This window comes from Mesocricetus auratus, unplaced genomic scaffold, assembly GCF_017639785.1.
Source record: "Mesocricetus auratus isolate SY011 unplaced genomic scaffold, BCM_Maur_2.0 Super-Scaffold_100028, whole genome shotgun sequence".
In the NCBI taxonomy this organism is placed as follows: domain Eukaryota; kingdom Metazoa; phylum Chordata; class Mammalia; order Rodentia; family Cricetidae; genus Mesocricetus; species Mesocricetus auratus.
Window position 1 is genome coordinate 23,235,902 of NW_024429209.1, and position 27,066 is coordinate 23,262,967.

Genomic DNA, 27,066 nt, shown 5'->3' on the forward strand with positions numbered 1-27,066 from the left:
GCATAAGTGAAGGCTGCCGCGTTCTGCCACGAACGCCTCCCCCCCCACCCCGTTCCTGTCACGTGCTGGGGTTCCTGCTACAGGAACCTGAGTGATAATAAGTGAACGCTCAATGTCATTGTGCTCGGTGAAATACTTCGTGAAGTGCAAGAAACACTTCAAATCTCCTCAATAGTGTCCATAAGTCAAGGAGGAGTTGGGGCAGGGCTAGGCCCCATGTTTGTGCCGTTCGGTGGATGAGAGCAGTTGTAACAGCCAGCTGTGTCCAACCGCTGGCAAGCTTTCTCCTTGGGCAATTCCATGCATGTCTGTGATGAGTTTTGGACATTGTCATCCTCCCCATTATCCTGCCATCCCCCCACCCTCCAAACAGCTTCTCCATGTGTCCCCATCCTTGCATGTCTTTTTGGTTGGTTGACTGGTTAGTTGGCTGGCTCGTTGGCTGGCTAGTTGGCTGGTTAGTTGGTTAGGTGGTTGGTTCTTCTGTGATCCTTTCTGTGACTCAGGGTTGCTTACGTGAGTGTGGGTTGGGGGTAGTGTGGTGGTTTAAATAAAAATGTCCCCCCACAGGCTCAGAGGGCGTGGCACTATCAGGAGGTGTGGCCTTGTTGGAGCAGGTGTGGCCTTGTTGGTGGAAGTGTGTCGCTATGGAAGTGAGCTTTGAGGTCTCGGATGCCCAGGCCACACCCAGTGTGGCAGTCTCTTCCCGCTGCCTGCGGGTTCCGACGCAGAGCTCTCAGCTCCCTCTCCGGGACCATGGCCGCCTGCATGCTGCCGCCATGATGATAATGGACTAAACCAGCTCCCATTACTTGTTTTCCTTTGTAAGAGTTACCATAGTTATGGTGTCTCCTCACGGCAATAGAAACCCTAAGAGCATGGGCAGTCAACAGTGACTTCTGAAGAAAACAGCCCTCTCTCCCCCAGCAACCATTAAGTGCTAACGGCTCCTCAGGGAGGGGTGTGGCCTCATTAGCTCCTCCCCATCCATAGTGAAATGTGGAAGGCTGGAAGCCGTGCAGGTAACCGTTGCCGCTAACAGCATTTCACGGCACCTATGTTCTTTCTGACCCCTCTCCCACAGGGAGAGCCCTGGAGTGGGTGACGCAGAGACGGCCTGTTTGGGGCTGAGCACTCCACAACCAGCAAAGGGCTCTTCAGTGAGAGGCTGTGGCGAGTTCCGAGGGTCTCACATACGATAGGGCTGCGGTTTCGCAGTCACTTCCCGAAACTGTTAACACGTCGCAGCAAGACTAAGTAGGGCTGGACAAGGCAACCGGGCATGAGGAGCAGGGTCCCAAAAGCCAACAAAAGAGCCAGGGACAGCCCCTGCTCCCACTGTTAGGGGCCCCACAAGAAGGCCAAGCTACGCAAGCTGTCACATACATGTAAAGTGCCTAGGTCAGTCCCATGCAGGCTCCCTGGTTGTCAGTCTCTGTGAGCCCCTGTGAGCCCAGGTTAACTGATTCTGTGGGTTTTCTTGTGTCCCCGACAACTCCGGGTCCTACGATCCTTCCTCCCCCTCTTCTGCAGGACTCCTAAGCTCCGCCTAGTGTTTGACTGTGGGTCTCTTCGGAGGGCTAGAGACTCCTGCACAGCTAGCTCCGCCTCAGGGTGGGCGACTCAGCTGGTGTCAGAGCACATGGCCCGGGTACTGCATCCTGACGTGGGCCCGTTAGGTGGGAAGACATGATCCAGAGATAACGCTGAGACTGGAGAGTAGCTGCTGGAACTGCTCTTGGCCAGCAGGGCGGCGAGCAAGAGCGAAGCGGTGTATAACCTTTCATCTTTTGCTGTGGGCTCCAAGTCGTCTCCAGGCCAGGCTCCAGCGAGCTGGGGCTGGAGTGCTTTGTCTCTCCCTGACCTCTCTTCCCACTCCCGCAATCTCGGTCTTTGTTCCCCGTGCAATAACGGCTCACAGAGGCCCCAGCACCCCTCTGGCCTCACCAAGCCTCAGGTTGTGCCGAACCTTCTCTCCACACCTCCCCGCGGCCTGCCCACTCCCCGTCCTCTGGGCCACAGGGCGGCCCTGCTGTCCTGCAGGAAGCCTTTCTTAGGATGGTGACCCGGCTGTCTCTGTCTGTCTACCCTGCCCTTGGGCTGTGAGTCCAGGTTCCATTTGCTCATCTAGTCATTATGAGGCGCCTGCTGTATACACCTTCCAAGACCAGATGTGCCACTCTGGGGGGCAGGGTACCCTATTGGATTCCCAAGCCCCAGCAAGGTATGTGAGGCATCGTTAGTGATTGATGACGATGGGGCAGGGGAGGAAAAATGGAGACGGGGCCAGGGCGGGGTTGCCGGTGCGGTGGTGGCGGGGGGAGGGGAAAAGCAGAAGTGAGTGGATGCAGAAGACCAAGGAAAAGCCTGATTCTCTGTCAGCTGTGGGATCAAGTTTAAGCACCAAGAACATTAGAGTTTATGTGCACGCAGCTGAGACCACAGGAAGCTGCAAATGCGTTTAGATGCAAACATCTTCTTACCTCTGGGCTTCAGTGAGAGACGGGTTTTAAAAGAAAATTGCCTTTCTTGGCCAGCTACAGTCTTGCTGGCTGCAGTCACGGCCAAGAGTAAATCCAGCCGTCTCCATCCTGGCGCGTGGGCAGAGGGGTGGGGGGAGGCACGGCTGTCACGACTCAGAGCCCTTCACTCGAAGAAGAAGCAGGAGCGGCTGCAGGCTTGCAGACTCCCAGCGGGGAACAAAAATGAGAAATTGCAACCTGTTCTCCCTGGAAAGACTCTGGGCTTAACACGGTACAAGGAGAAAGCACAAAAACACCTCACCAGAGAGCCACGTCCTCCTGGACCGGGTTGATCCTGAGGATTATCTAAGCATCTTTTGAAATGCCAGGGCAGGGACCAGAGAGGCCTATGAGTGACAGAACCATTAGCCACGGAATATCCAACTCCTTCAGAGGCCAGTGCCCAGGGAGAGGCCATGGTGTGGGCATGGAGGCTTGTATGCACTTATGTGCTTGGATGTGTTAGCACGGATCTTTGTACTGTTTGTGTTTGAGCACACATGTTTGTATATGTGTGGTTTTGTGTGTGTGTATTGTATGGGGTGTGTGTGTGTGCGTGTACATGCGTGTGAATATGTGTGTGCATGTGTATGTACATGTGTGTGCATGTGTGTATGTGTGTACATGTGTGTGCATGTGTGTACATGTGTGTTTGCATGTGTATGTATGTATGTGTGCATATTGAGTCTATGCATCCGTGTACAGTGTGTCTGTGTCTGTAACTGCCTGCAGATAAGAACAAATGAGCCACATTTGGGTGTGACGTTCTCAGCCACTCTCTTGTCCCGTACTCCCCACATCCTCACAGTCTCTCTTCTCACTGACAGCCTTCTGAATGGACGCCCCCCTCTCTCTCTCTCCTCTCTCTCTCTCCCCCCTCTCTCTCTCTCTCCTCTCTCTCTCTCTGTCTCTCCTCTCTCTCTGTCTCTCCTCTCTCTCTGTCTCTCTCTCTCTCTCTGTCTCTCCTCTCTCTCTCTCCCTCACTGCCATTCCCCCCTCCTCCCTTACACACACACACATCTGGAATCCAGATGTGATTCTGCCCCCCCCCCCCGCCTTCTCACTTGAACACACTGAGAATAAGCCCCAGGTGTCTGCAGCTGGAACCCACATGGTGACCTCCTCCAGCTTCAAGTTCATCTGAGCAAGGCAAATGCTCTATGTGGGAGGCTCTGGGACCTCCCTCCTCCTTCCACCTGAGGTAGCGGGGGCCCTGCTACCATCCCCAGGTGAACACAAACGTCAGCGCCGTACGTTATTCTAATGCAGACATCCCTTTAAACTAACCTTTTACCATCTGTTCTGTCCTCTAATAACTAATGCAAAGGAGCCCCAGCAATCCTCGGTGGCCCCTCAGCAGGCAGCGGGAGGGAGGGCTGTCCGTTCTTCTGCTCCCCGCTTGGCGTCCATGTCTGCCTGCAGCGTTTTCCTCATTCTCCAGACACAAATCACAGGAAAGTGCTCTCCCCTGGCCCGCTGACTTCCTTCACACAGTATTTCTCCTCCGCAAGGTAAACTATGAGAGAATCGGAGCGTTCCAAGGTCTGTGCAAAGAGCCCCTGGACACGCGCTCAGTGGCCCACTGCTGCTATAACTCAGAGGGCGCTTTCGAAATGGCCCAGAAGACGATCCAAACACAACGAGTTTCCTTTAAAATGCAAAAATAAACAAACAAAAAAAAGCCTTTAACTGTATGGCCTGTGGCCTGTTCCTTTCAGTACAGCTATAATTAAATAATTAATTGAAGTGTCCCTGTAGCCAGATGGATGGAGCAGCAGCCAGACTTGAAGCCGCAGCACCTGTCCTGGGGCTACAGAGACAGACACTCAGCACTCACTCTCACCAGAGGACTGTCTCCCGGCTCCGTTGTCCCCTTCATCCAGTGCTACTAGGCCAGCATCACTCAAGACCTGACTGTGACTCCAATACTCTAGTCCAGTCCCAGAGCCAGAGCTCCCAATGTACCAGCCCAAGGGCACTCCAGGCCTGTCCCAACGCACATGCTTCCGACTCACCTCTGTGGGAACTGCCCCTCACCCTTCAGGCACCAAGAACCCACACACAGGGCAGGCTCTGCTGGCCTCTAGACTCTCCGTGTCCCTAGTTACTAAACCCCATGGAGCCTCTGCGAGGATGGAGAATACACAGGCTCGTAGAGAGTGTCCTCTCACCAAGGTGACACATGGGACAACTCACCGCCACGGAGACTCTTTCTGCCATGCCCAGACCAGATGACACAAGCCTAGACGGCATCGCCAGCACCTGAATGAAGAGATGGCTCTAGCTAAGCCAGCAAGGGAGCCCAGATGCCTACCACCCAACCCTGACCTATTCCAGCCCTATTGTCAGAAGCGCTGTCCCCTGCATTGTCACGGAAGCATAAGCGGGGGGCATTGGGGGCCTAGAACTGAACCCCATAGACTGGGTGCACCACACATATGTTCACAGCTGTCTTGCCTGCTTCTTCTCCCAGAGCCAACACAAGAAGTCATAGGTTTGCCCTGATGGCTATGTGGTGAAAACTCCATGCTCCCCCAACAGGAAAGGGACTTCTGCCTACTGTTACAATGCCAGAGAGTCATTCTGTTGCCCTTGGTGATTTGGTGTTGGTGACCTCATTCTAGTGTAACCAGCTCTGGTTCAACCATGGTGAATGCTGCTTTAATAAAGGTATTCTCGGGCTGGAGAGATGACTCAGAGGTTAAGAGGACCGATTGCTCTTCCAGGAGTCCTGAGTTCAATTCCCAGCAACCACATGGTGGCTCACAACCATCTGATGCCCTCTTCTGGGATGTAGGCAGAACACTATATATTAAATAAATAAATAAATAAATAAAATCTTTTTTAGAAAGAAAGAAAGAAAGAAAGAAAGAAAGAAAGAAAGAAAGAAAGAAAGGTATTCTCAGCTGGACATGGTGAGGCACACCTTTAATCCCAGCACTCAAGAAACAGACAGACCGATCTCTTGAGATTAGCCTGGTCTGCTTACATAGCAAGTTCTAGGCCAGTTTAGACTATATAGTGAGACTCTGTCTCAGAAAGAGAGAAAGAAAGAAAGAAAGAAAGAAAGAAAGAAAGAAAGAAAGAAAGAAAGAAAGAAAGAGAGAGAGAGGGAAGGGAGGGAAGGGAGGGGAGAGAGACAGACAGAGAGAGAGAGGGAGAGAGAGAGGGAGAGAGAGAGAGAGAGAGAGAATGAATGGAAGGAAGCATTCTGTTTGACATGCCAGAAATAACATGAGGCCCTCACTAGATGAGGAGCTGCCATCAATTAAACCGCTGAGAGATGGAAACTTGATCTCCCCCAGAGCTGAGTGTCCAAATCGGTTATCTAGCCCCAATGGTCAGGCCCCCTCAAAAACAAAAATACACACAAGCAACACTAACCAGATTCAGCAGTTGTGTTTAGACATTTAGTCACATAGATTTCTAAGTCACTGTTCCATTGCTGTGAAAAGACACCCTGACAAGGCAACTCTTATGAAAGGAAGCATTTAATTGGGGGGTTACTTGCTGTTTCAGAGGCTTGGTTCATTGTGATTATGGTGGCGAGCGTGGCCGCGTGCAGACAGGCATGGTGCTGAGTAATAACGAGAGTTACGTCACGATCCATAGGCAAAGAGAGAGAGAGACTGGGCCTGGCTTTTGAAAACTCAAAGCCTACCCCCAGTAGCACACTTCCTCTGACAAGGCCACACCTCCAATCCTTCTAATCCTCTCAGAAAGTTCCACTTCCAGATGACCAAGAATTCAAATATAAGAGCCTATGGGGACCATTCTTAATCAAACCACCACATTCCACCTCTGGCCCCCAAAGGCTTCTACCCATATCAAAACACAATGTGCATTCAATCCAACTTAAAATGTCCCCGTAGCCTATCACAGTGTCAACACTGTTTAAAAGTCCAAAGCTCAAAGTCTCTTCTAAGACTCAAGGGCAGTCTCTTCATTGTAACCCTTGTAAAACCAAAACCAAAAAGCAGACCACACACTCCCAACATACAATGGCACAGAATATACATTACCATTCCAAAATGGAGGAAAGGGAGCATAGTAAGGAAATATAGGACCAAAGCAAGAGCAAAAACCAGCTGGACAAAGGCCAAATTCTGCATCTCCATGTCTGATGTCAAAGCACTCTTCAGATTTCCAGCTCCTTTCAGCTTTGTTGACCAAAACGTACTTCTGTCTCCGGGGCTGATTCCACATGTGGATTGCAGCTCACCTTTGGCAGGTGTCCAACCACGCTGGCGTCTCCAACATCTTGGGGTCTCTCACAAGCCAGGCTTCACCTTCACAGCTTCACAAAACGGCCTCTCTGAGCTTTCCATGCAGGGACACCCCTGACACACGCCTGGCCTCAGCAGCTTTCCTTAGCCTTGGTGGGAGCTTCCACAACCTGTCTTGAACTCATGACTCTGAAGCTAGAACCGCTTGGCCAAAATGGCCAAGTTCTGCTGCCTTCTGGGGCTGGAACTTGGCCCCCTAGTTCAGTGACGTTTGCATCATCTTCCTGTTGGTGACTCCTTTTGCTGCCCCTTAAACCCTTCTCACAAGTTGGGAGCTTGGCTGGGTGGGGTCTTGACCTGAGGTCACCACTCCCTTTATCCACTTAGCATCCATCGGTCTTTTCTTTAAACTTTTTATCTCCTTGAGCACTGGAACTTCTTTCTGTCTTCCACATTGTATTTCCTGATGCTTTTCTTCTCTTCAACTGTATACTACGCATTTTTCTCTACTCCGTTGTTCCTTGCCATTTGTAGATCTACGTAAGAGTGGCCACTGATAACCACGTGACACAGGCTATCCTAGGCTGTCTTCTTCTAAGACTATTCATCCAACACTCTTCAGTTTAGCCTCTTGCAAAAATTTTAGGACAAAGGCAAAAAAGTCAGCCACATTCTTTGACAAAATGTCACAAGAACAATCTCTAGGCCACTTACTAATATTCCTCCCCTCTGAAACTTCTTGAGTTGGCCCCATGCTATTCTCAGCACTGCCATCCTTATTCCTGCTAGGATGGTGCAGTGAGACAACTTAACACACCAAACTGCTTCCTAATCCAAAGCCCACATTTGTAAAGAGAAGCCTTTTCCTTGAGAGAAGCCTTCCCACCAGCCTGGTTCCAGAGCCGCATCAGTCCCAAATAAACACACAGGAGGCTATATTAATTATGAAGCTGTTGGCCTTGCTTGTTTCTTACTGGCTAGCTCTGATTTAAGTATTTATCCCATAATTGCTAATCTAAGTATGTTTCTTACCGGAGAATAGTTCCAGGCTTCCTACCCCCATGGTGTCACATGTTGACTCTCTGTGTTTCTCCTTCCCAGAGTCCTCCTGGACTCCTAGTCCCACCTATCTAGATTCCTATTGGCCAGCAGTGCTTTATTGACACAGGACTTCCTCAACACACATTCTACCAACAAACAGCATGAACAGGCCCGTCACCCCACTCCTGGTACCAATTTCTGTCTTAGTCATTGTTCCACTGCTATGAAAAGCCACCATGTTCAAGGCAACTCTTATAAGGAAAATGTTTAGTTGGGGGCTTGCTTAGTGTTTCAGAGGTTCAGTCCATTATCGTCATGGTGGGGAGCGTGGTAGCAGGCAGACACTAGAGCAACAGCTAAAGTGAAAGCCGTGTCCTGATCCATAGGAAGAGGTGGGGGAGGGAGGGAGGGAGGGAGGGAGGGAGGGAGGGAGGAAGGGAGGGAGGGAGGGAAGGAGGGAGACAGGGAGGGAGGGAGAGAGGGAGACAGACAGAGTGGGGAGAAAGGGAGAGACTGGACCTGGCATGGGCTTTTGAAACGTCAGAGTCTACCCCTCAATGACACACTTCTTCCAACAAGGCCACACCTGCTAATCTTTCTAATCCTATCAAACAGTTTCACTCCCTGGCGATTAAGAATTCAAATATATGAGCCTATGAAGACCATTCTTTCTCAAACCACTGTAATATATAACAACAATAAGTAAAGGGTAAGAGCCCACAAAAGTTGAAAGAGGGGAGAAAAGGCATAATGACATAATTATATTTTAATTAAAATTTTTAATTCAAGTTATCTCTGAAAATATGAAGAAAAGGAAGAAGGGTGTTCTCTATCGAGTCTGATTTTCTTGGAGTTGGAGTTCTCTGGAGCGGTTTTCAGCCTGATGTACACAGCTGGAGAGAAAACCTGTCCTCAGACCTCTCTCACCGCCACTGGGAGTCCTGCCTTCTTTCATGAAAAAAAAGTGACCCACCCAGTAAGATCCCTGCTTTTGGTGTAGACGGGGACTCCAGTCTGCCACTGTGTCCCTCACTGCCATCCCTTTGCAACCTGGCATGCTACGTCACAGCTTGACACAGAACTTGAAATACTGAGGGCTGGGGATGTAGCTCAGCTTGTGGAGTGCATGCCTAACATGCGTGAAGCCATGGACTCAGTTCCTGGCACTGTATAAGCCAGACTTAATGGTGCGTGCCTGTAGTTCCAGGACCGGGGAGATGGAGGAGGACCAAGAATTCAAAGTTATGTAACAGTTTGAGCTAACCTGAGCTACATGAGCCCCTGTCTCAAAAAAAATAAATAAATAACCCTTGAACTATTGTACCTTGTATCTCCCTGACACCTGACGAGCCCCCGTCCACTGGCTACCCTCTACTACCGGTGGATGCTGTCTGAGCCCGTTGTTATCTCCGATTCTTGGCATCTTCAAAGGACTGATGAACCATACGTGAGCACCAAAGTAGCAAGGGCTTTTTCATTCAGAAGATAAGGTGTAAGAGAGACATAGGCAGGGAGCGGCAGGTACGGGCCAGCACGCTCCAGAGCCCGTGTATTCCTGGAGCCTCTCTGAGTCCTCGAGGAAGAGAAATTGGTTGTAGGGTGGGATATGGGTAGGTTTCTGCTCTGATAAACTTTTTTTTCCAGACAGGGTTTCTCTGTATTGTTTTTGGAGGCTGTCCTGGAACTCGCTTGGTAGACCAGGGTGGTCTCGAACTCACAGAGATCCGCCTGCCTCTGCCTCCCGAGTGCTGGGATTAAAGGCGTGTGCCACTGATAAACTTTGGATTGACATATGGAAGCTTGGGCCTTTTGTGCATGAAGCATAGGATATTTTGACCAAATGCATGGGCGTTAGACGGCAAATCGGGATTTTCCTCTAAAAGATCACACTAGGAAATGGTTATCTTATTGCGCGTGCACCTAAAGCCTGTTCAGACTGGACTGGCTCTTTTCCTCCACGGTGTCTGGCAGCCAAAGGAACCGACATGTAGTCCTTAGGACAGAGCGGCTAGTTGCTTCTCGGGGGAAGAGACAGGCGTAATTCAGTACGAGAGAGAGAGACAGAGAGAGACAGAGAGAGACAGAGACAGAGAGACAGAGAGACAGAGAGACAGAGAGACAGAGAGAGAGACAGAGACAGAGAGAGAGACAGAGACAGAGACAGACAGAGAGAGAGAGAAGAGAGAGAGAGAGAGAGAGAGAGAGAGAGAGAGAGAGAGAGAGAGAGAGAGAGAGAGAGACGCTGCTGGGCTGTTCCAGCTGTGATCCACGGTGCTCTGAAAGCGTGGCCAAGCATCGGGCCCTTCCGGGTGTCGGGATGCATGTGTCAACCCCACCCCTGCAGCAGGCTCACATCTGCATTCCTGTGTCTTTCAGATCAGATCTGACAAGGACAATGACATCCCCATCCGGTACAGCATCACAGGCGTGGGAGCCGACCAGCCCCCTATGGAGGTCTTCAGCATTGACTCCATGTCTGGCAGGATGTATGTCACTCGACCCATGGACCGGGAGGAAAGAGCCTCTTACCATGTAAGCGTCCAAACACGGAAGGTAGCAATAGCGGGTAGTCTATAGACTGTGCACCCTTCCACACCCTTTCATGCCCTTCCACAATGCTTCATACACCACCCCCCATACTGTTGCGGGCGACCCTGCTCCAACACCCCTTGGGGGAGGGGGTGGGAAGACGCAGCACCGACGACTCAGGCACTGGGAGTCAGTGAGTAGCAGAGCCTGCTGCAGACTCCTTTATTCAGGAAGTTAGACCTGACTTTATACCCCCTCCCAAGGTCCTATAGGCTCAGGCGGCTGGCTCTGCTGCGTTGTCCTTTCCTAGTTGGTGTCTCTGGGTGAGATGTCTCTCCTAAGTCAGCAGTCTCTGGGCATAGAGGCAGACTTGGCTCAGGGAGAAAGTGCCTGCCGCACATGTTCCTGCCGGCTGACCTAGGCACCCGCAACTGCCACTTGGCCGTAGGTTGGCCACGGTTTCTCCTGCACCATACGCTTCCACACCCTTCCACCCTGGTAGGGTGGCAGCAGCAAAGCTCACTTCTGCCTGGCCACGGGTCCTGAAGCACAGGGGGAGGATCCCGGCATCCATCCACCAGATCGGACTTGCCCAGTAGAAGATCAAAGTCTGATAGTCTGATCGACAGGCCCAACCCCAGCACTTACAGGTCAGATGGGGCTTTAAATCTGCACTTCCCAGGTTAGAGCCTTTACATGTTCTCTCTCTCTCTCTCTCTCTCTCTCTCTCTCTCTCTCTCTCTCTCTCTCTGATGTGACGGCCACATGACACTGTGGCTGGTCCCCCTGGGCTCTGTTCCAGCACCTGCAAGGGCCAGGCCCAGCGCTCGACCTCTGTGAGTCCATCCTGGACTCCCCCTGGTCTCTCCCCAGCATGAAGAGATCTAGCAGCGGTGACATGGTTATGATGACATCCACCCTACCCGGTGGACAGAACAGAGGTGTGGTCGGGGCGGGGCGTTGCGTGTACCTGTGGCTAAAAGCACAGATGTTGAATGCCCAGCACTCTGGCAATCATCCCAGAACAAAGGTGGGATTCTCAGCTTCGGCCCCCACGCTGTCAGATTAACTGCTGCAAGCTCTTACTTCCCGTGTGCTGTGCTGCTGGAAGGATGACCCCCGCTTCCTCCTCTGTTGGTAGCCGTTTGCTCAGGATTGATCACCCGTCCTCCCCTCTCAGGAAGGAGGCTCCAGGTGCACAAGGATTTTGAGGTTGCCCACACTACATCCTCAGACAAAGACACAGCCCGGCCCTGAAGCTGCCGCTGCCCATCTACATGGAAAGGGGGATCACAAGAGGTTGGGTCTGTCAAGTGGTGACCTTTCCATCAACCCCCAAATGAGTCTTGAGGAGCAGGGCACTCTGCTGAAGGAACTGATGAAGCAACCTCGGGAACGTGGTTTGTCCTTTCTGAGCACAGACGTCTCCTGCCCCGAGATGGTTCCCTGAGCCTATAGCCGCTGCTTAGTCCACAGAGCAGGGGCTTCTGTGCACATCCCATGGCTTCTGTGGAATTGCTGAGACACAAGAGTGACCCCAGTCAGGCTCACAGCACCTGGCTTCAGCTCTCCAGATGCCCGTCTTCACAGACACTTCAAGAAAAAGCATGATCCCTGCAGACACCGCCTCCCTTGTACTCACTTCATTCCTCATCTGTCTGTCCATCCGCTCACACTTACACACACTCCCCATCTACCCACCATCCCGTCACCCCCTGTCCATCTACCCAGCCAAGTATCTTACTGCTTACTCATCCGCCATCTGCCCATCCAGCCACCCCCTCCTTCAACCATCCACCTGCCTCTTCACCCGTCCACTTACGCATCCCTGCTCCTCCCATCAGTCTGTCTACCCATCTACCCATCTACTTACCTGTCCACCAGCCCACCGCCTACCCGTCCGTTTGTCCACCCACTTGCTCATCCTAACCACACAGCCATCCTTCCTTCCACACAAGGCTCATTTCTTGAGCATCCAACCTAAGTCGGCCCCTGTGTTAGGAGCTGGGAAAACAGAAATGACTGGAGGAGACACAGCCCAAGTTTTCGGGGAATGTACAACCCAGCTCTAAGCCGAGGAACGACTGAATCTTCACGGCCCTACCTACCCGCCTGAGGAAGACTGGATCTCCAGGTTTTCAGAGCCAGACACAGGCTGTGGGAAGAAGCAGTGGCGATGCCAGTACCAGCAGCGTCTCCCCGTCTGTGCCAGGAGATGCCGTCCGAGCGTTCCCACTTTGACTGTCTTATGGCAGAGGCCAAGGTCAGGAAGAGGAAGTGAGGAAACAAACCGTGTTGTTAGCTGTTGTTAGCTTGGGTGGGGAGCCCGGAGTTGGAAAGCCACCGTGTCCCTTTTGAGCAGGAAGATGGATTTGTTCACAGGTGGGATCGACTGGATGAAAGATGGTTAGAGCTGGTCTCTGTCCTGGACTTTGTTTTGGGGGATGGCGGCTCTCTCTGTGACTGAGGTGCAGAGGTTCAAGCAGAGGTAGGAAATGCTCGGCTCGGCCGCTGCTTTCCACACAAGAAGGGTCAGCGCCTCCCGCAGGGGCTCCCCAGGGGGCCGTGCCTCACTCTGTGAAGTCCGGGTCACAAGCTATGACAAGGACCACTCTGTCAGGCCACATCCCCACCCTTCCCAGCCACCTCCTCTCCCCACCTCTTGTTGTCCCGTCTGCCTCGGGCAGGCATAAGCCACTTCAAGAATGCATCCTTTAAAGACGCCTATGCCCACGGCTAGAGAGGGTCTCGACAAGATGTGGAACTGAAGGTTGGGAGGGAGAAAGACAGAGCCCGCCCCACTCTCCCTGTCTCTTTCCCTGGGTGGCGGACGACCTGGAGTCAGCACATCACTTCCTCGTGGGCTGAGGAAGGAAGCCACTCGCTGATTAAACCCACTTCTCCCAAGATTAGACAGATTCACTTTTAATTATCACGGTCTCTAAGAGAAAGCCCCTGGGCTGAGGAGTTTCTGCTTGCTGCTTCCTCTCCTCCCTGAGGCCTTGACTTGAGGGCCCCTATCAAGTCCTCTGATTTCCCACTAGAACATTCTATCTGCCCTGTGCTTCAGGACATACCCAAAATTGCTTTCAGCCTTCTGGGACGTAGCAGCTGTTGGCAGGCTGTCCCAGGAAGGAAGCAGCTTAGGGATGGGCCCTTCTTGGGCTCCCTTCCTCTGCTTCTTCAATAATCTTCCTACTGGAAGAGTCAGGGGCTCAAAGTTTTCAGATCAGTGTGCAGCTCACTCCGCTGCCCCCTGCCCCTCTGGTCCAAAATCCAGAAGATACAATCTCTGCCCTTCCAATGCTCTCCGCGATCCGAGAGCACACAGCAGCTCCTCTACCTTAAAAGGGTCTCGTCTGCCCCCGAAACCACGCTCAAAGGGTGTGGCCCCTACTACAATATCCCTGGCAAGGCAAGATGCCACTACAGCGGATTTCGAAATAATGAGACAAATCATGCAAATTAGATGCCACACGATGGAGCAGAGTGTCTGAGACTTACGGCCAGGATGACATCACTTCTGCAGAAACCAGATATAAAAGCCCACGGATCTCACCCCTCACTCTCACCCAAGCCAGAGAGCTCCCAACACAGCTACTTCAGTTACCTAGGGGACAGAAGACGGGCCCCTCCCTCCATGCACCTCCACAGCCGCTCAGTGTCCAGAGCAGTCTGGAGCCAACAGGACACCTTGTGCCTGCCCTCTACTCTCTGTGGAAGCCCAGAACTGAAGGCAGAGGCAGCAGGGGCAACTCACCAGAGGATGAGCAGGCATCTGGGTCCAAAGACAGCACAGCAGGTCCCCAGGGTCCTTCCCGGCCAGCTTGGACCTCCATCCGCCCCTCCCTGACAACCAGCTCTGAAGCCTCATACACCCTCCAGCCTATGAAGACCAGTGCTGCAGAAGTCCTGACTGCAGGGACAGAAGCTTCCACACACTACCACTGTCCACACGTAGAACCCAGGACATCACACTGGATCTTAGCAAAGCTGCTGGTTCCCAAGATGGGCTTCCGGCCACACCCAACACACCTCTCCACCAGGCACAGCATGTGCCCCTAGGAGCCACTGGAGACATGAAAGGACACGCTTAGGGAGGGACACACAGGGAGGTGCAGGCAGAAACATGCAGAGAGATGGCGAGACAGAGAGGTAGGTGTAAAGAGACAAACAGGAGAGACACAGGGAAATAAACAGAAACAGACAGTAAGACGGACAGACGAGATAAGAACGGGATATGATACAAGAAACAGAGAACGAAGCCAGGCGTTGGTGACGCACGCCTTTAACCCCAGCACTCAGGAGGTGGAGGCAGGCAGATCTCTGTGAGATCAAGGCCAGCCTGGTCTACAGAGCAAGTTCCAAGACAGGCTCCAAAACAATACAGAGAAACCCTGTCTCAAAAAAAAAAAACAAAAAAAGAAAAAGAAAAGAAAAAAAAAAGAAACAGAGAATGAGTCAGGGGTCCCCGAGGATCCAGGACCTTCACCTAGGCCTTCTTCACCCTAGAGGGGAGCTGAGCCTCCTCTGGGATTTCCCCAGAGATGTGTGCAGAACCCCACATTCAGGCAGGAGGAATCCCTGAGAACTGGGGACGGTGTCAGCATGGACCTCCACCACGGTCACAGTGTCTGAGCCTCTGACCACGGTTCTGAGGCTCCAAGGGTTTTATCCCAGCTCCGAAAACAAAACAAGGCCTCCGTAGTACCTCAGCCTCACTAGCTGGTACTGGAGACTCCTGCATGTGCCTCCCAGGTGCAAGCCTTACAGCACACCGATTTCTCCTCCTCACTTCCTGTCTGTCTTCTGAGTGAGGAGCGGCGGGGCCTGTCCTGGGTCTCATGCCTGGAAATGACAGGGACCTAGTCACAGACTGAGGGTGGAAATTTCACGTTCCCTTTCTCCCTGAACACCTCATCTCATGAGGTGGAGCCCTGGGGGGGCTCACATGACGAAGTTGTCCTCCCCCAACAGACGGACTGCCTCTGGCTTGCTCTGTGTCCCTGCCCACTTGTGACGAGAGGCATCAAAGGCACTGTGTCTGCTCTGTCTCCAGTCTGAGGTCCAGCACGCACCTACTGCTTTGTGGACCCTGTGTGGGCACCAAAGGAATAAAAGGGTGGATAAATCTGGAGGGCAAGTCCTGACACAGCTCCCAGGAGCCCCTTCTCAGCCCCTCTCTCCTCTCTCTCTGTCTCTGTGTGTGTGTGTCTCTCTCTGTATCTCTGTGTCTCTCTCTGTCTCTCTCTACCTCTCTGTCTCTGTCTCTCTCTGTGTCTCTGTCTCTGTGTGTGTCTCTCTCTCCCTCCCTCCCCCTCTCTCCTCGCTGTGTAAGGCCCAACAATGCCCCAAGCAGAAGCAGATAGGCCTGAGTTTGTGCTTGTGGGATCATTGTAGACATCTAAATCAGCATCTTCCCCCAAGACTTGTTCAGGCCTCTCTATGTAGCCCATGAAGATCCCTCCCAGGCTCTTCCCCGGGTCAACCCCTCAGAAGGAGGCACCTAAACCCCACTGCTCCACCTGGCACAAATGGCCTAGCTGCAAACACTGAAAGAAGACATAAAATCCTGTCTGCAGGGCACCTCTCCAGCCCCGGCAGGTGAAGACATCAGCCAGACCCAGGGGATCCGGGTGACCTTGGCAGCCCAGAGGGTGTTGCCCTGTTTCTGCTCACACGACCCCAAGGCTCACAGAAGTTTCTAGACGTGTCAATCTAGCCTGAGCCCTGACCCAGGTTGCCTTTGCCTCTTTTCCCAGGGGCACTACCCCAGTTCTGTGAGTTCCTAGGGGAACCCCCCACACACACACACACCAGAGAGCAGCATACCCCTGAATGTGGCTACCAGCTCTGACACGTCTGTTTTCTCCGCAGCTCCGAGCCCATGCGGTGGACATGAACGGCAACAAGGTGGAGAATCCTATTGATCTGTATATCTATGTCATCGACATGAATGACAACCGTCCTGAGTTCATCAACCAGGTCTACAACGGCTCTGTGGATGAGGGCTCCAAGCCAGGTGAGGGCTTGACAGGTGTGTCAACATTTGCTTTTTGGGGACCCCACACACTCTACGGGGACCCACACCGGGGTTGGCACTATTAACACACAACACTGCCCAAGTCTCTATAACCCCTATCCTCACACGCCTTAGGGTACCAAGAGGCTGCAGAGAGTGAGCACTGTAGCATCCTGATGGGGCTCAAACCTTGGGTACAGGAGGAGAAGGACAGAGGTGACTATCATGCCAGGAAAGAAGGGCCCTAAGCAAGGGATCAAAGGTTTTACCAGTCTAGAATTGACATGAAAGTTTTAAGAAAGAATAAGCATTGAGGACAGAAAGACAGTGGATGAATGGACAGACTCCTGACAAGTGGGGGACATTTTACAATGCTACCTGGCCACAGGTCGTCTGCATGGGGTCGCATCTGAATAGGTAAGAGGAGGGTGTTCACTGTCGTGTAGTAAATGTTTTCGGGAGCGAGTGTGACCGTCGGTACATGTGTGTGAGTACACATGTAAGAGTGCATATATGGAGGCCAGGGGTTAGCCTGGGGTATTGTTCTTCAAGTTATCATCTACCCTACTTTCTGTGACAGGGTCTCACTCATCCGGAAATCTCCGCATGGGCTAGGCTGGCTGGCCAGCAAGCCTCGGGGTTCGTCTGTCTGTGCCTCTCCAGCCCTGGGATGTTTTGCATAGGCCCCCGCGCCTGGCTTTTTTAGCACGGCTTCTGGAAGTCGGACACGGGTCCTTGTGCTTGCAGGCAGCTGAACCACCTTCCCCTTAAGGCTGTAAACTGCTTAACGCCTCTTGTCCTCCACAAAACCAGCCATCTGGGCTGAGCCCAGGAGTCACTAGGAGTAAGGCTCTAATTGTTTGTATCCTGGGTCAGGCTCCAAGAAGTTAGGCTTAGACTGTTAGAGCGGGAGATTTTGCTTTGGCCTTTGGCCCTTTTGTTTCTATGGCAACACGTAGACGAGGCGCAGAAACGCAGGAGAGGGGGCCGTGTGTTGGAAGAGAACCTAGGAAAGGGAGAAGCCGTGCCAACCTGAGTCAGGAAACCAGGCCAGAGACCAAGGCCCCCCGAACAGGCCAGACCCTCCTCCCAGCCCAGAGGGTGAGAGTCCCCGTGCCAAGGCCCTCTGTCCTGCTAAGAGCCCACCCAAGAGCCTGTCTTCCCACAGACCTGTAGGACATAGCATCTCTGTATTTCACAACTACTGACAAGTTTAGCAGTGAGATCACTTTAGGCCCAGGCAGCCATGTGGGGGGGGATCACAACACAGGTACCCGCATTCCAAACCCTGCTGGAGGCCTCTGTAGAGGTACAGAGTGCTGCTAGTCAACCCCACACCTAATAGACCCGCTAGCTGGGTCTCCCCGGGAGATGGCAGCCTAGGGGTTAACAACTCCTTATGTGATCCCACTGAGCTGTCTCCTACACTGAGGGCTGAGAGGACCTCCTTGGACAAGCTTTGCCCCGGGGAAGGGTAGGATGGATGAGGCCCGCAGAAGCTACCAGGCCGTTTAAGACCCACGACACCTGTAAGCTTGAAGTTCAGACAGACAGAAAACCACTCCACATTGAGTATCTCAGACACATTGAAACGTTTCCCTCATCATTTACCTAGTGTCCTGCACTTTTTCCCAGTCCTGGCGCTCTGCTGAATACTGGGCAGAACAGGCAGTGTCTTCTTGGAAACCCGGTATAAGCAGAGTCAGGGCAAGCTGTCCTTCAAGAAGCCACCTGTCCCCCTCCCACCCCGGCTCTGAGGGCCCCATGAAGGGTCAGCCTCGTCTGGCTAGGGCAGGAGGGCAAACATTTATCACACTCTCCTCCACTGGTGGAGGTTGTCATTGCTCCGTCTCTGGGGACTGCTGTTTCAACAAGGTGATTGCATTTTGGAATGTTTGTCTTCCATGATGGTGAGACACTGGTGAGCGCAGGGAACAGGATGTAACATTATTTCTATGGAACCTTAGGCAGCTCATCCCAAGGCAGTCCCTTGAGGGGCAGGGGCAGGCGGTGAGCGGGCAAATTAGCTACAAGAAACCTGAGAAGAGGAATGAAGGAAGTCAAGGGCACCTCTTGGAAGGGTTGGAGGGAGGTGTGAGCATTGCAGGGGTGTGTTCACCTTAGCGCAGAGGCAGGAGGGCTGTTGTCCCAAGACCTGGGGCTTGTCTAAAGGACCTGAGGTTCTTCTTGTCTCGAGCAAATCAGGCTTCCCACACCTTGTTTTAAAGCACACAGAAAAGACAGTGGTAATGAAACCAGCGTGCGCAGCTGGCCTTGACTCGTTAGGGGAACAAAAGCAGCAGCATGCTGTCACACCGCCTCTCAGAAAGTCTCAGAAGGTCCCATAAGTCGTGGGGCCTGCAGACGGGACAGTGGGTCATTCCCAGAGCTGACCAGACAAGGGGAGAAAGGGAGCCGTCACGGATCTGAACCCTGCTCTCAAGCCACTCACTCACAGCAAGCTTTCCAAAGACTGTGTGTACGTCCTGAGTGCCTGAGACTACAGGATCTGTCCCTGGTCCCTGGAGATGCCATGTGTTCAGGCCAACTATGGGATGAGGCCCGATGATGTCCCATTAACCTGGCATCTCCCTCCTCCCCAGACCCCAGGCAGGGGAGAGGATGCAGCATCCCTTCCTGTCGCACAGTTCCTGGGCCCTGGAATTGTCTGCAATTTCTTCTCCTCCACCAGTAAATTACAATAATGGAAGGGTCTTTGTAGGAGAAAGGAAAGCTACTGCCGGAAATTAGTCATTATTCTCTGGAAAGATGGGCTAATGAGAGGTTTCGGATGTGCGTCCTAATGGGAAACAAATGGGGAAAGATTAAATATTGACTAAGCTGTCAGAGGACATTAACGGGCAGGGTTCATTCGGGGACACTCATGAGTAGGCTGGGGTCCCGGTACAGCCTGCACTCACCTCCCTTCTCCTCCACAACCCCGATCTGCTCTCAATTGTAGGGATTCACTAGAAATGTATTTTTGTCTGAATAACAGGCATGTTGGGAAAGTATCTATTCATGTGTGGCAGTGAGAGTAATGCAGCCGGCCACCCCCACCTGGCTCCCGCAGTAGAATGGGCCAGGCCAGAACGTGGGTCATACCTAGGAGGTGGCGTCAGTGCAGCCAAAACCATGTCACTGGAACTCCCTGTGTGTCTAGGTGTCTGTGCGTCTGTCTGTGCATATGTGTATCTATGTTTCTGTGAGCACATATCTGTCTGTGTCTAGGTGTTTGAGCCAAAACCATGTCACTGGAACCCCCTGTGTGTCTAGGTGTCTGTGCGTCTGTCTGTGCATATGTGTAGCTGTTTCTGTGCATGCACATCTGTCTGTGTCTAGGTATGTGTGTGTGTGTGTGCATCTGTGTGTGTCCATGTTTGTATGTGAGCCTATGCGTGTGTGTGTGTGTGTGTGTGTGTGTGTGTGTGTGTGTATGCATGAGTGTCTAGGTAGTTTGTGTCTATGCATCTGTTTCTATGCAGTTTTGCCACACGTGTGACTCTGTGACAGGAAAGACCTACGATGATGTAAATGTTAACTGCCCTCCACGGGCTCATGGAACCTTTGGAATGTGGAACCCGTGGGAGGAGGTGGATCACTGAGGACCAGCCTTGAGGTTTGATAATCCAGTCCCGGTTCCTGTCTGTTCCCTGCTCCCCGTTCCAACAAGATGCAAGGAAGCCAGGAGTCCCAGCATCACTCCTCCCTCCCCAGAGCCCCCTGCTGCCATGCCTGTCCTTCCATCATGCCGATCGCCCCCAAATGTGAGCTAAAGTAGACTCTTCTTCCTGACAGACCCCGTCAGCAGACTCCTTCCACAGCCCTTTTACAGACACATCCCTGTCCCCACACCACGCCCACCCATCCCTCACCCTGGCAAGCCCTGTCCTGTTCGTCTCTCTGTATCTTTGTCTTTCTTTTCAAGACACTGTATGGGTGGAGCCTCAGGGTCTCTGGGCTGCCACTTTCACTCAGCACCAGGCTCTGGAGGTTCATCCAGGCCACCACAGAGGTCCCAGGACAGAGGAATAGGCAACAGATGTGCCGCAGTTTGCCAGCTGGCCGCCCTCTGAGAAGCGCCAGGGTGATTCCCAGTTTGGGGCCATCACAAACGAAGCTGCTAAGAGGAAGCACGTGTGTTGCAGAGGTTTCTTGTCCTGCCAGGTTCCGCAGCCTCTTCAGCCCCAAATAAGCACATAGAGACACTATATTGATTATTGAAGTGTTGGTCGATGACTAGAGCTTCTTACTGGCTAGCTCTCTCTTAATTATTAACCCATTTCTATTAATCTATATATTTCCACGTGGTCTTGGCTTACAGGAGAATGCCCGGACCTTGTTACTCCTTTAGCAACTACATGGCAGTCTCTCTGCGGTCTCCCTCTGCCTGCCTTTCCCAGAATTCTCCTCGTCTCCTAGTCCCACCTATCTTCCTGCCTCTATTGGCCAAACAGTGTTTTATTCATCAACCAATAAGAGAAGCATACGTACAGAGGGACATCCCCTATCACACATATGTAGAAAGTTTGAGACCACACGGCTTCATTTCTCTGGGATGAAGGTCCATAAATGCAGCTCCACTTCAGACAGTGCAGGGCCTCCCATCTCAGTGACAGAAACCCCTGAGAGACAGTCACCTTGTGTGGAGGGAAGGTTTGTTTGGGTTCACCGTCTCAAGACCATTTCAGCGGGTTCAGCCGATGCTCGGCTGGCTCCGAGGCTGTGGTGAAGCCAAAAGGTCATGTCAGGGAGCACGGCAGAGGAATGCCACTCTCACCTCATAGATGGCCAGGCCGAAGAAGCAGCAAAGAACAAAATGCACCCCTCAAGCACACCCCAGAGCCATACTTCCTCCAGTCAGACCCCACCTCTGGTTCCAGCCGCTGACACTAACAACAAAGCCTTCCAGCCAGGAGGAGCTCGCCAGGGAATGGATCCACTGGGTGGGTCAAAACCTTTCTGATCTGACGGCCTGTCGATGACCAGATCCGCCTGCTGGGGGGACCCGCAAACCACAGTGAGGTATCACTACATCCCAACTGTGCGCACACACACACACACACACACACACACACACACACAGTGCTGAGGACGGGCCCTTTAACACAGGGGCTTTCAAGGACATTCGGATCCAGGTACAGCATTTTGTGAGCAGTGGGCAGCTCACTAAGACACTTCCATGCCCTTCCCCAAGGAGCCTGCCATTGTTGAGCGCCGAGGCACCTCTGTGTCCTCACCAGCCCCTGCGCTCGGCTGTGGGCGGGTACACAGTGATATCCACTACAGTCTAAGAGCATCTCCCTAATGACAAGTGACATGAGGCATCTTGTCCCGTGTCTCTCGCCATCTGCGCACCCTCTGCGGTGACCGAGCATGTCTCTGTCTGCTTCCTAATTAGGTTGTTCTCAAAGGTGCTTTGAGAATCCCTCTCCCACGCCGCCCACAGTCCTTTGCCTGTGTGCGGCTGGCACACACACCCCCCCCCCGCCACTCTGCGTCTTGTTTCTTTGGTGAGCAGAGTCATGACTCTCGATGGAGTTCTCTCTTAAGAACAGGGCTTTGGTTTTGCGAGAATGTCTCCCTGAGCTGTGGCTCCTGAAGCTCTCTCTCCCCGTGCTGTCCTGTAAGAGCTTTGCTGGTTCACACTGCACGCCAGGTCCTTGATTCGTGCTGAGTCAGTTTTCATATAAGGTGAGAGTTTACGTCTATGTTCCTTTCTGTTTCTGCTCATGGCTGTTTCGTTCATTGCTCCCAGCACTGCCTGTCCAAAATCCAAAATCCAAAATCCAAAATCCAAAATCCAAAACCCATAGCTCATGTGTCGGCTGTCACGTGGGTGGGGAGTTGTCACTGAGTTCCCATGCTGCTCCGTCCTTCTTTTGTATCTGTCCCATTGGCCCTGCAATTGTGACAGGTGTAGTTGCGGATGTTGGGGTGGATAGTACCTGAGTTTTCTCCCCTTCCCTCTGATTGCCACAGTCTTAAAGATTACCCAGGACTGTGGGGAGCAGTTCACATACCATGACAGATCACACACTATGGCCAGGGTCTCACCAGGGACTGTGGGGAGCAGCTCACACTCACACCATGACAGATCCCACACCGGGGCCCAGGGTCTCACCCGGGACAGGCCCCTGTTAACTGAGCCACTTTCCCCAGAATCACCCCGCCACACACCCATGTCCTTTCCTTTCTTTAAGATTACCTGGGTATGTGCAATATGTGTGTGATCATATGCGTGTGTTTGCGTGTTCCTGCACATGTGTGCAGAAGTGTACATGTTAAAGCATGACTGGCAATCAGAGGACAACCTCAGTCGCCAGTCCTCGCCGTCTGCCTTCCCAAAGCAGCGCCTTCCCTCTGTGTTCACCGGGTTAGCTGTGCCGTGACACGGGGATTCACCCTCCTGTCTCCACTTCCGTCTCCCCGTGGGGGCACTGGGGTTACAAATGTGACTGCTTCTGACTTCCACGTAGACCTGGGGATCCAAACTCTGGACTCTCTCCGCCCTCTGCTCCATCTCTCCAGCCTCAGTGTCCCTTCTGGAGCATCCCCAGGTTCGCCACAGAATGGCTGCCGTGCTTCTGGCCAGAAACCCCACAGCCAACTTGAAGCATCCTTTCTCAGACTGCCCAAGCAAAGATGTCCCTTGACCTCTCGGCCACACCCTGACCCTCCTCGTGTCAGTGCGGAGACCCATGCTATAAATTCTGACATGGGTGTCACTTAAAAAAATATTAAACAGCAGAAGAGTCTGCAAGTCGGGAGTGCAGTGGGAAGAAACACTCGTCTGCAGAAGGCAGGGCTCTGGCTAGAATAGATTGTTCTGTTAGCAAGCCCCTGTATTTATTTATTTCATTTCTGCGCCGGTGGAAGTCCCCCTAGATTAATGCCATGGCCTGATGCACAGATGGCACCAGATACTTGAAAGTCATCTGAATATTAAGAATTTAAATCTTTAGCCTCAGTGATTTGAGCAGAAAGCCAATTATGGGGCTGAATTAGTTTTCAAATTAAACCGCAATTTAAGGCTTGTGAAATTAATCCTTTAAGGCGTGTGGCAGCGTGGTACATGGGTTCCAAGGAAGAGCAGAGCCGGGAGTCCTCGGCGCTCTCCCACGGCTTGCCAGTTAAGGGGAGAGATGTCATCGCCTCCAGGTGAGAGGCAGGGCCACCCCTGAGCCCAGAGAAAAGATGGCCGGTTCCGCCCCCTTGGCTCTGCTCACCCGAAAGAGCGGCATCTTTCTCAAGGAGGGGGGCTGTGGAGGCCTCCAAGGAAAGCTCTGGAAAAGCGGCTCCCTTCCCATTCTCTGCCTGGCACCCAGGTCTGCACAGAAGCGGCTCGGGAAGGTGCTCCCCACACAGCGCATGGCCCGGTGGCCGCCAGCCCTGCCGCTCCGCAGGTGGTCTGGCTCTGCAGTGATACAGAAACTTAGAAGGGACTGAGACCACAGACATCCACGTGGCCTCAGACTCTACCCAGTGAGAGAAGGAAGGGTCAGCAGGGCACACTGGGCACCATCTCACCTGCTCACAACACAAGAGGGAGGCGTGGCTTCGCCGGCCCTGTGGTATCCACTGGAACACAGAACCCCGGCTCAACCTTCTGCAGACCAAGACACGAGGCACCCTCTGCTTCTAGAAGAGGAACTTGGAACTGCAAGAATCAACACTACAGCAGCAAGTCAAGGGAGGGCGCGACCAGGTTCAGATCTAGGCCCGGGAATGGCCCTTCAGAGCTCCTAGCCCAGCCTGGCTTCTGAAGTCGTCCAGGCCATCCAGACACGTGTCACACAGTGGCCATAGCCTCCTGTGATCTGTCCCTGCGGTTGATATCATGCCTGCCCCATCTACCATGCAGCCCCTGTAAAGGATGGGTGCAAGGTTGGACCCCCAGAATCAGGTCCCCACAGAACCTCAGAGCATGTCGGCTCTGCAGACATTACCAGTCAGGGCAAATCCAACACGGGAAGGGGAAACAGACACAAGACACCAGTAAGGACAGGCAGAGTTTGGAGAGGTGTGGCCACCAGCCAAGGACCCCTGGGCCTGGCCACCATCTCCAGCAACTGAAAAACTTCTGGAGCCTCAGAAAGAAGAGCGAACTGTTCGCCCATCCCATAACACTGGATGGGCTCGGCCTGTGGCAGTAAACACGCAGTAAACACCCGTGGAACACCCCCTCCCCGCCCCCGTCAGGGACACTTTGCTGCAGTGATCCTAAGAGACAAGCAGAGACCCTTCCTGGGAAAGTACTGGAAATGCAATGCTCCCCCCTCCTCCTCTGGAACCTTCCAAGCAACAGACCTCCATCCGAGCATCTCCAGGCTCTGTGTCCCAGGACACAGTTGGCAAACTCAGAGGGTAGGAAGGTCCCCAGCGGGTTAGGTGTGCTCCGCTGTGGGTGTGGCCGGTCAGCCTGGACTCCTCGTCCCTCCAGTTCCTACCCTTGTTGCTTTTGTGTCACTAGGCAAAGCACTCCGAATCACACGGTTTCCTGGACCCAGTGGAGACACTCCAGTTTAAAAAAAAATTACAGGATAAGACAAACCAGTGCCAGGAATCTGGAGCCCTGTTGATGACACCAGCTGACCACTGGCCCTGTCCCCAACCACAGGGGACAAAACTGGTCCCTTAGCAAGAATGGCAGAGGAGTGCAGATGAATGTGAGACATCTCTCACACGCCTCCGCCGGCTGAGTAAGATCCAGGCACCCTCCCTCCCTTACGGGATCCAGGCCCCGTACTCAGCCCTCGGCCTGCAAACAAATGCAAGCAGAAGTCAAGAGTCTGGAGAAAAATGTGTCCTACCTGTGGTCCTCCCCAGGCCACTGGCAGCAGCCATAACTCAGGACACGGCCTCCCAGCACACGCCAAGGCCGTGCATCTGTCTGTGGGATTCAAGGGTCCTGCACAGCAATAAATTCACCCACTTCCCTGCTGAGACCAATAAATCCACCCCACTGCATGCTCCGTAATGCAGTTGTGCGGAACTCAACCACGCTCCGCTGGGGAAGCAAGAAAACGCCCCTCTGTGAAGGGTCATCGTGACATTCATACTCCAGCCTCAAGATTCTGGAGACTTTGTTATGTGGGCTCAGTCACTCACTGGAGACATGAGTGTAACCATAGGCAACCTGGCAGCAAGCCCTTTTCTGGGCTAAGTCACCAGGCACTCCATATCCCAAAACTAAGCCCCCCTGGTGGCAATGAGGTCCTATGGGTGCCTGGAGAGACGCCATCATTGAGATGCTAATGCAACCAGTTGCTGCTTCCAGGATTTGTGGACCTCTCCCTGTGCTGTGTGAATGGGGGTACTAGCAGTGTCTACCTTTGGATGTTCACAAGTGAAAGCTTGTTTGCAAAGCCCTGTGTAAGGCCTGTTGAGCCTGCTTCTCTACCTTTGTTGGTGACAGACATGGGTCTCTGCACACAAGTTAGGCTCACAGCCTAGCCATGGGGCCAGCCTCCTGGGGTGAAAAGGTATCTCTGTCCCCTGCCCCCCACAGTCAATGCCCAGCCTGTGCCCTGACCCTCTCTGCCTAAGTCCCTTTCCCCTCCACCTTCTGGCTGACTGCATGTGACTTTTCTGCATGGCCCTGGGCTCTGGGGTTCTCAGATGATTACAGTTTCCCTCCTGGCCTCTGCCACCACACCTTCCACAATCCCCAGAGGGGACCTGAGAGGTGGTTACCCTCTCAAGCGAGCTTGGCTCGCCCACTGTCCTCCTGTCTGACTGCTCGTTACGCCCTGCAACCAACACTTTTACTCCTTTTCACCCTGCTCCTTAGGGTTTGGGTGGATGGACGCAACCTGAGCTCACGGGTACGCCAGCCCTAGGTACGGTGAGGAATGCAAGACAGTTGTGTTGGGGCTCCCAACACAGCTGTGGAAGGCAGAGGCAGGGGAGAGGGGCCATTAAACGGTCCAGTAGACCAGAAGCAGAAGAGACACCCCCCCCCGCCCCAGCACAGAGTTCTGAACCTGGGCAGAAGACCCAGAAAATAGTGGATAGCATCGGTCAGAGGGAGGGAGGAAGTCCCAGATCTCAGGAGGGAGCAAAGGGACCAGAGTAGAGGCCCAGAAGTCACATGAAGTCTGAATGGCAGCGGGTTCAAGTGACCAGGAGAGCAACAGAGATGCAGGTGCTGGACCAGGGTGTGAGATGGTACGGCCTTCATCTCTGAGGGAGAAAACTCTCCTATGGTGGCGCACTGGGAGGAAAGAGCCAGGGAGCCAAGAAGGGAGAGCTAGACGGGGCGACCACCTCTCAAGCATGAGGAGTAAACCAAGGCTCACGTGGGGTAAGTAGTGGCAAGGCTGCCTAAGAGGCTGCCCCTCAGACTAGCAGGCACCCTCAAGAGCCTGCTGAGTGGACAATACAGGGGCCTCTGGGGTCTAGGACATCCCTTGGCAACACAGCTGAGGCCACATCCCCAGCCAGGGCTGCTTTCCAGGCTTCAGAAGGGAGGCCATTCTCCTCCTCCCTCTTCTCTCTGCACCTTTCAGAAGAAAGAGAAACTAAAACTGCTGAGCCCTTGCTCTGCTCTGGGGCTGGGAATGTTCCTGGGTCGTTTCCATGGCAACCCCCGGACCTGCTTCTTCCTTCTGGCTCTAAGCGTTCAGGCCTGGAGCATTTGCACCTCACCCTAAGGGCTGGCCGTGAACACAGCCAGGTCTCACGGCTTCCAAACTCTAGAAACCCCCTGTCTTTCTCAGCACTT

At 53.1% G+C, this 27,066-nt stretch overlaps 1 protein-coding gene across 4 annotated transcripts in view; it reads left to right on the forward strand.

Moving 5' to 3' along the window:
• The window catches only part of Cdh4 (cadherin 4), a 498,494-nt gene that overhangs the window by 420,038 nt on the left and 51,390 nt on the right, over positions 1 to 27,066 (forward strand). For 3 of the 4 annotated variants that reach the window (XM_040732662.1, XM_040732664.1, XM_040732663.1), the window contains 2 exons: positions 10,166 to 10,321; positions 16,196 to 16,355. In XM_040732662.1, the coding sequence (XP_040588596.1) occupies positions 10,166 to 10,321; positions 16,196 to 16,355 (316 nt within the window). The remainder of the gene's footprint in view (positions 1 to 10,165; positions 10,322 to 16,195; positions 16,356 to 27,066) is intronic. The other variant, XM_005074507.4, reaches the window with a different exon arrangement.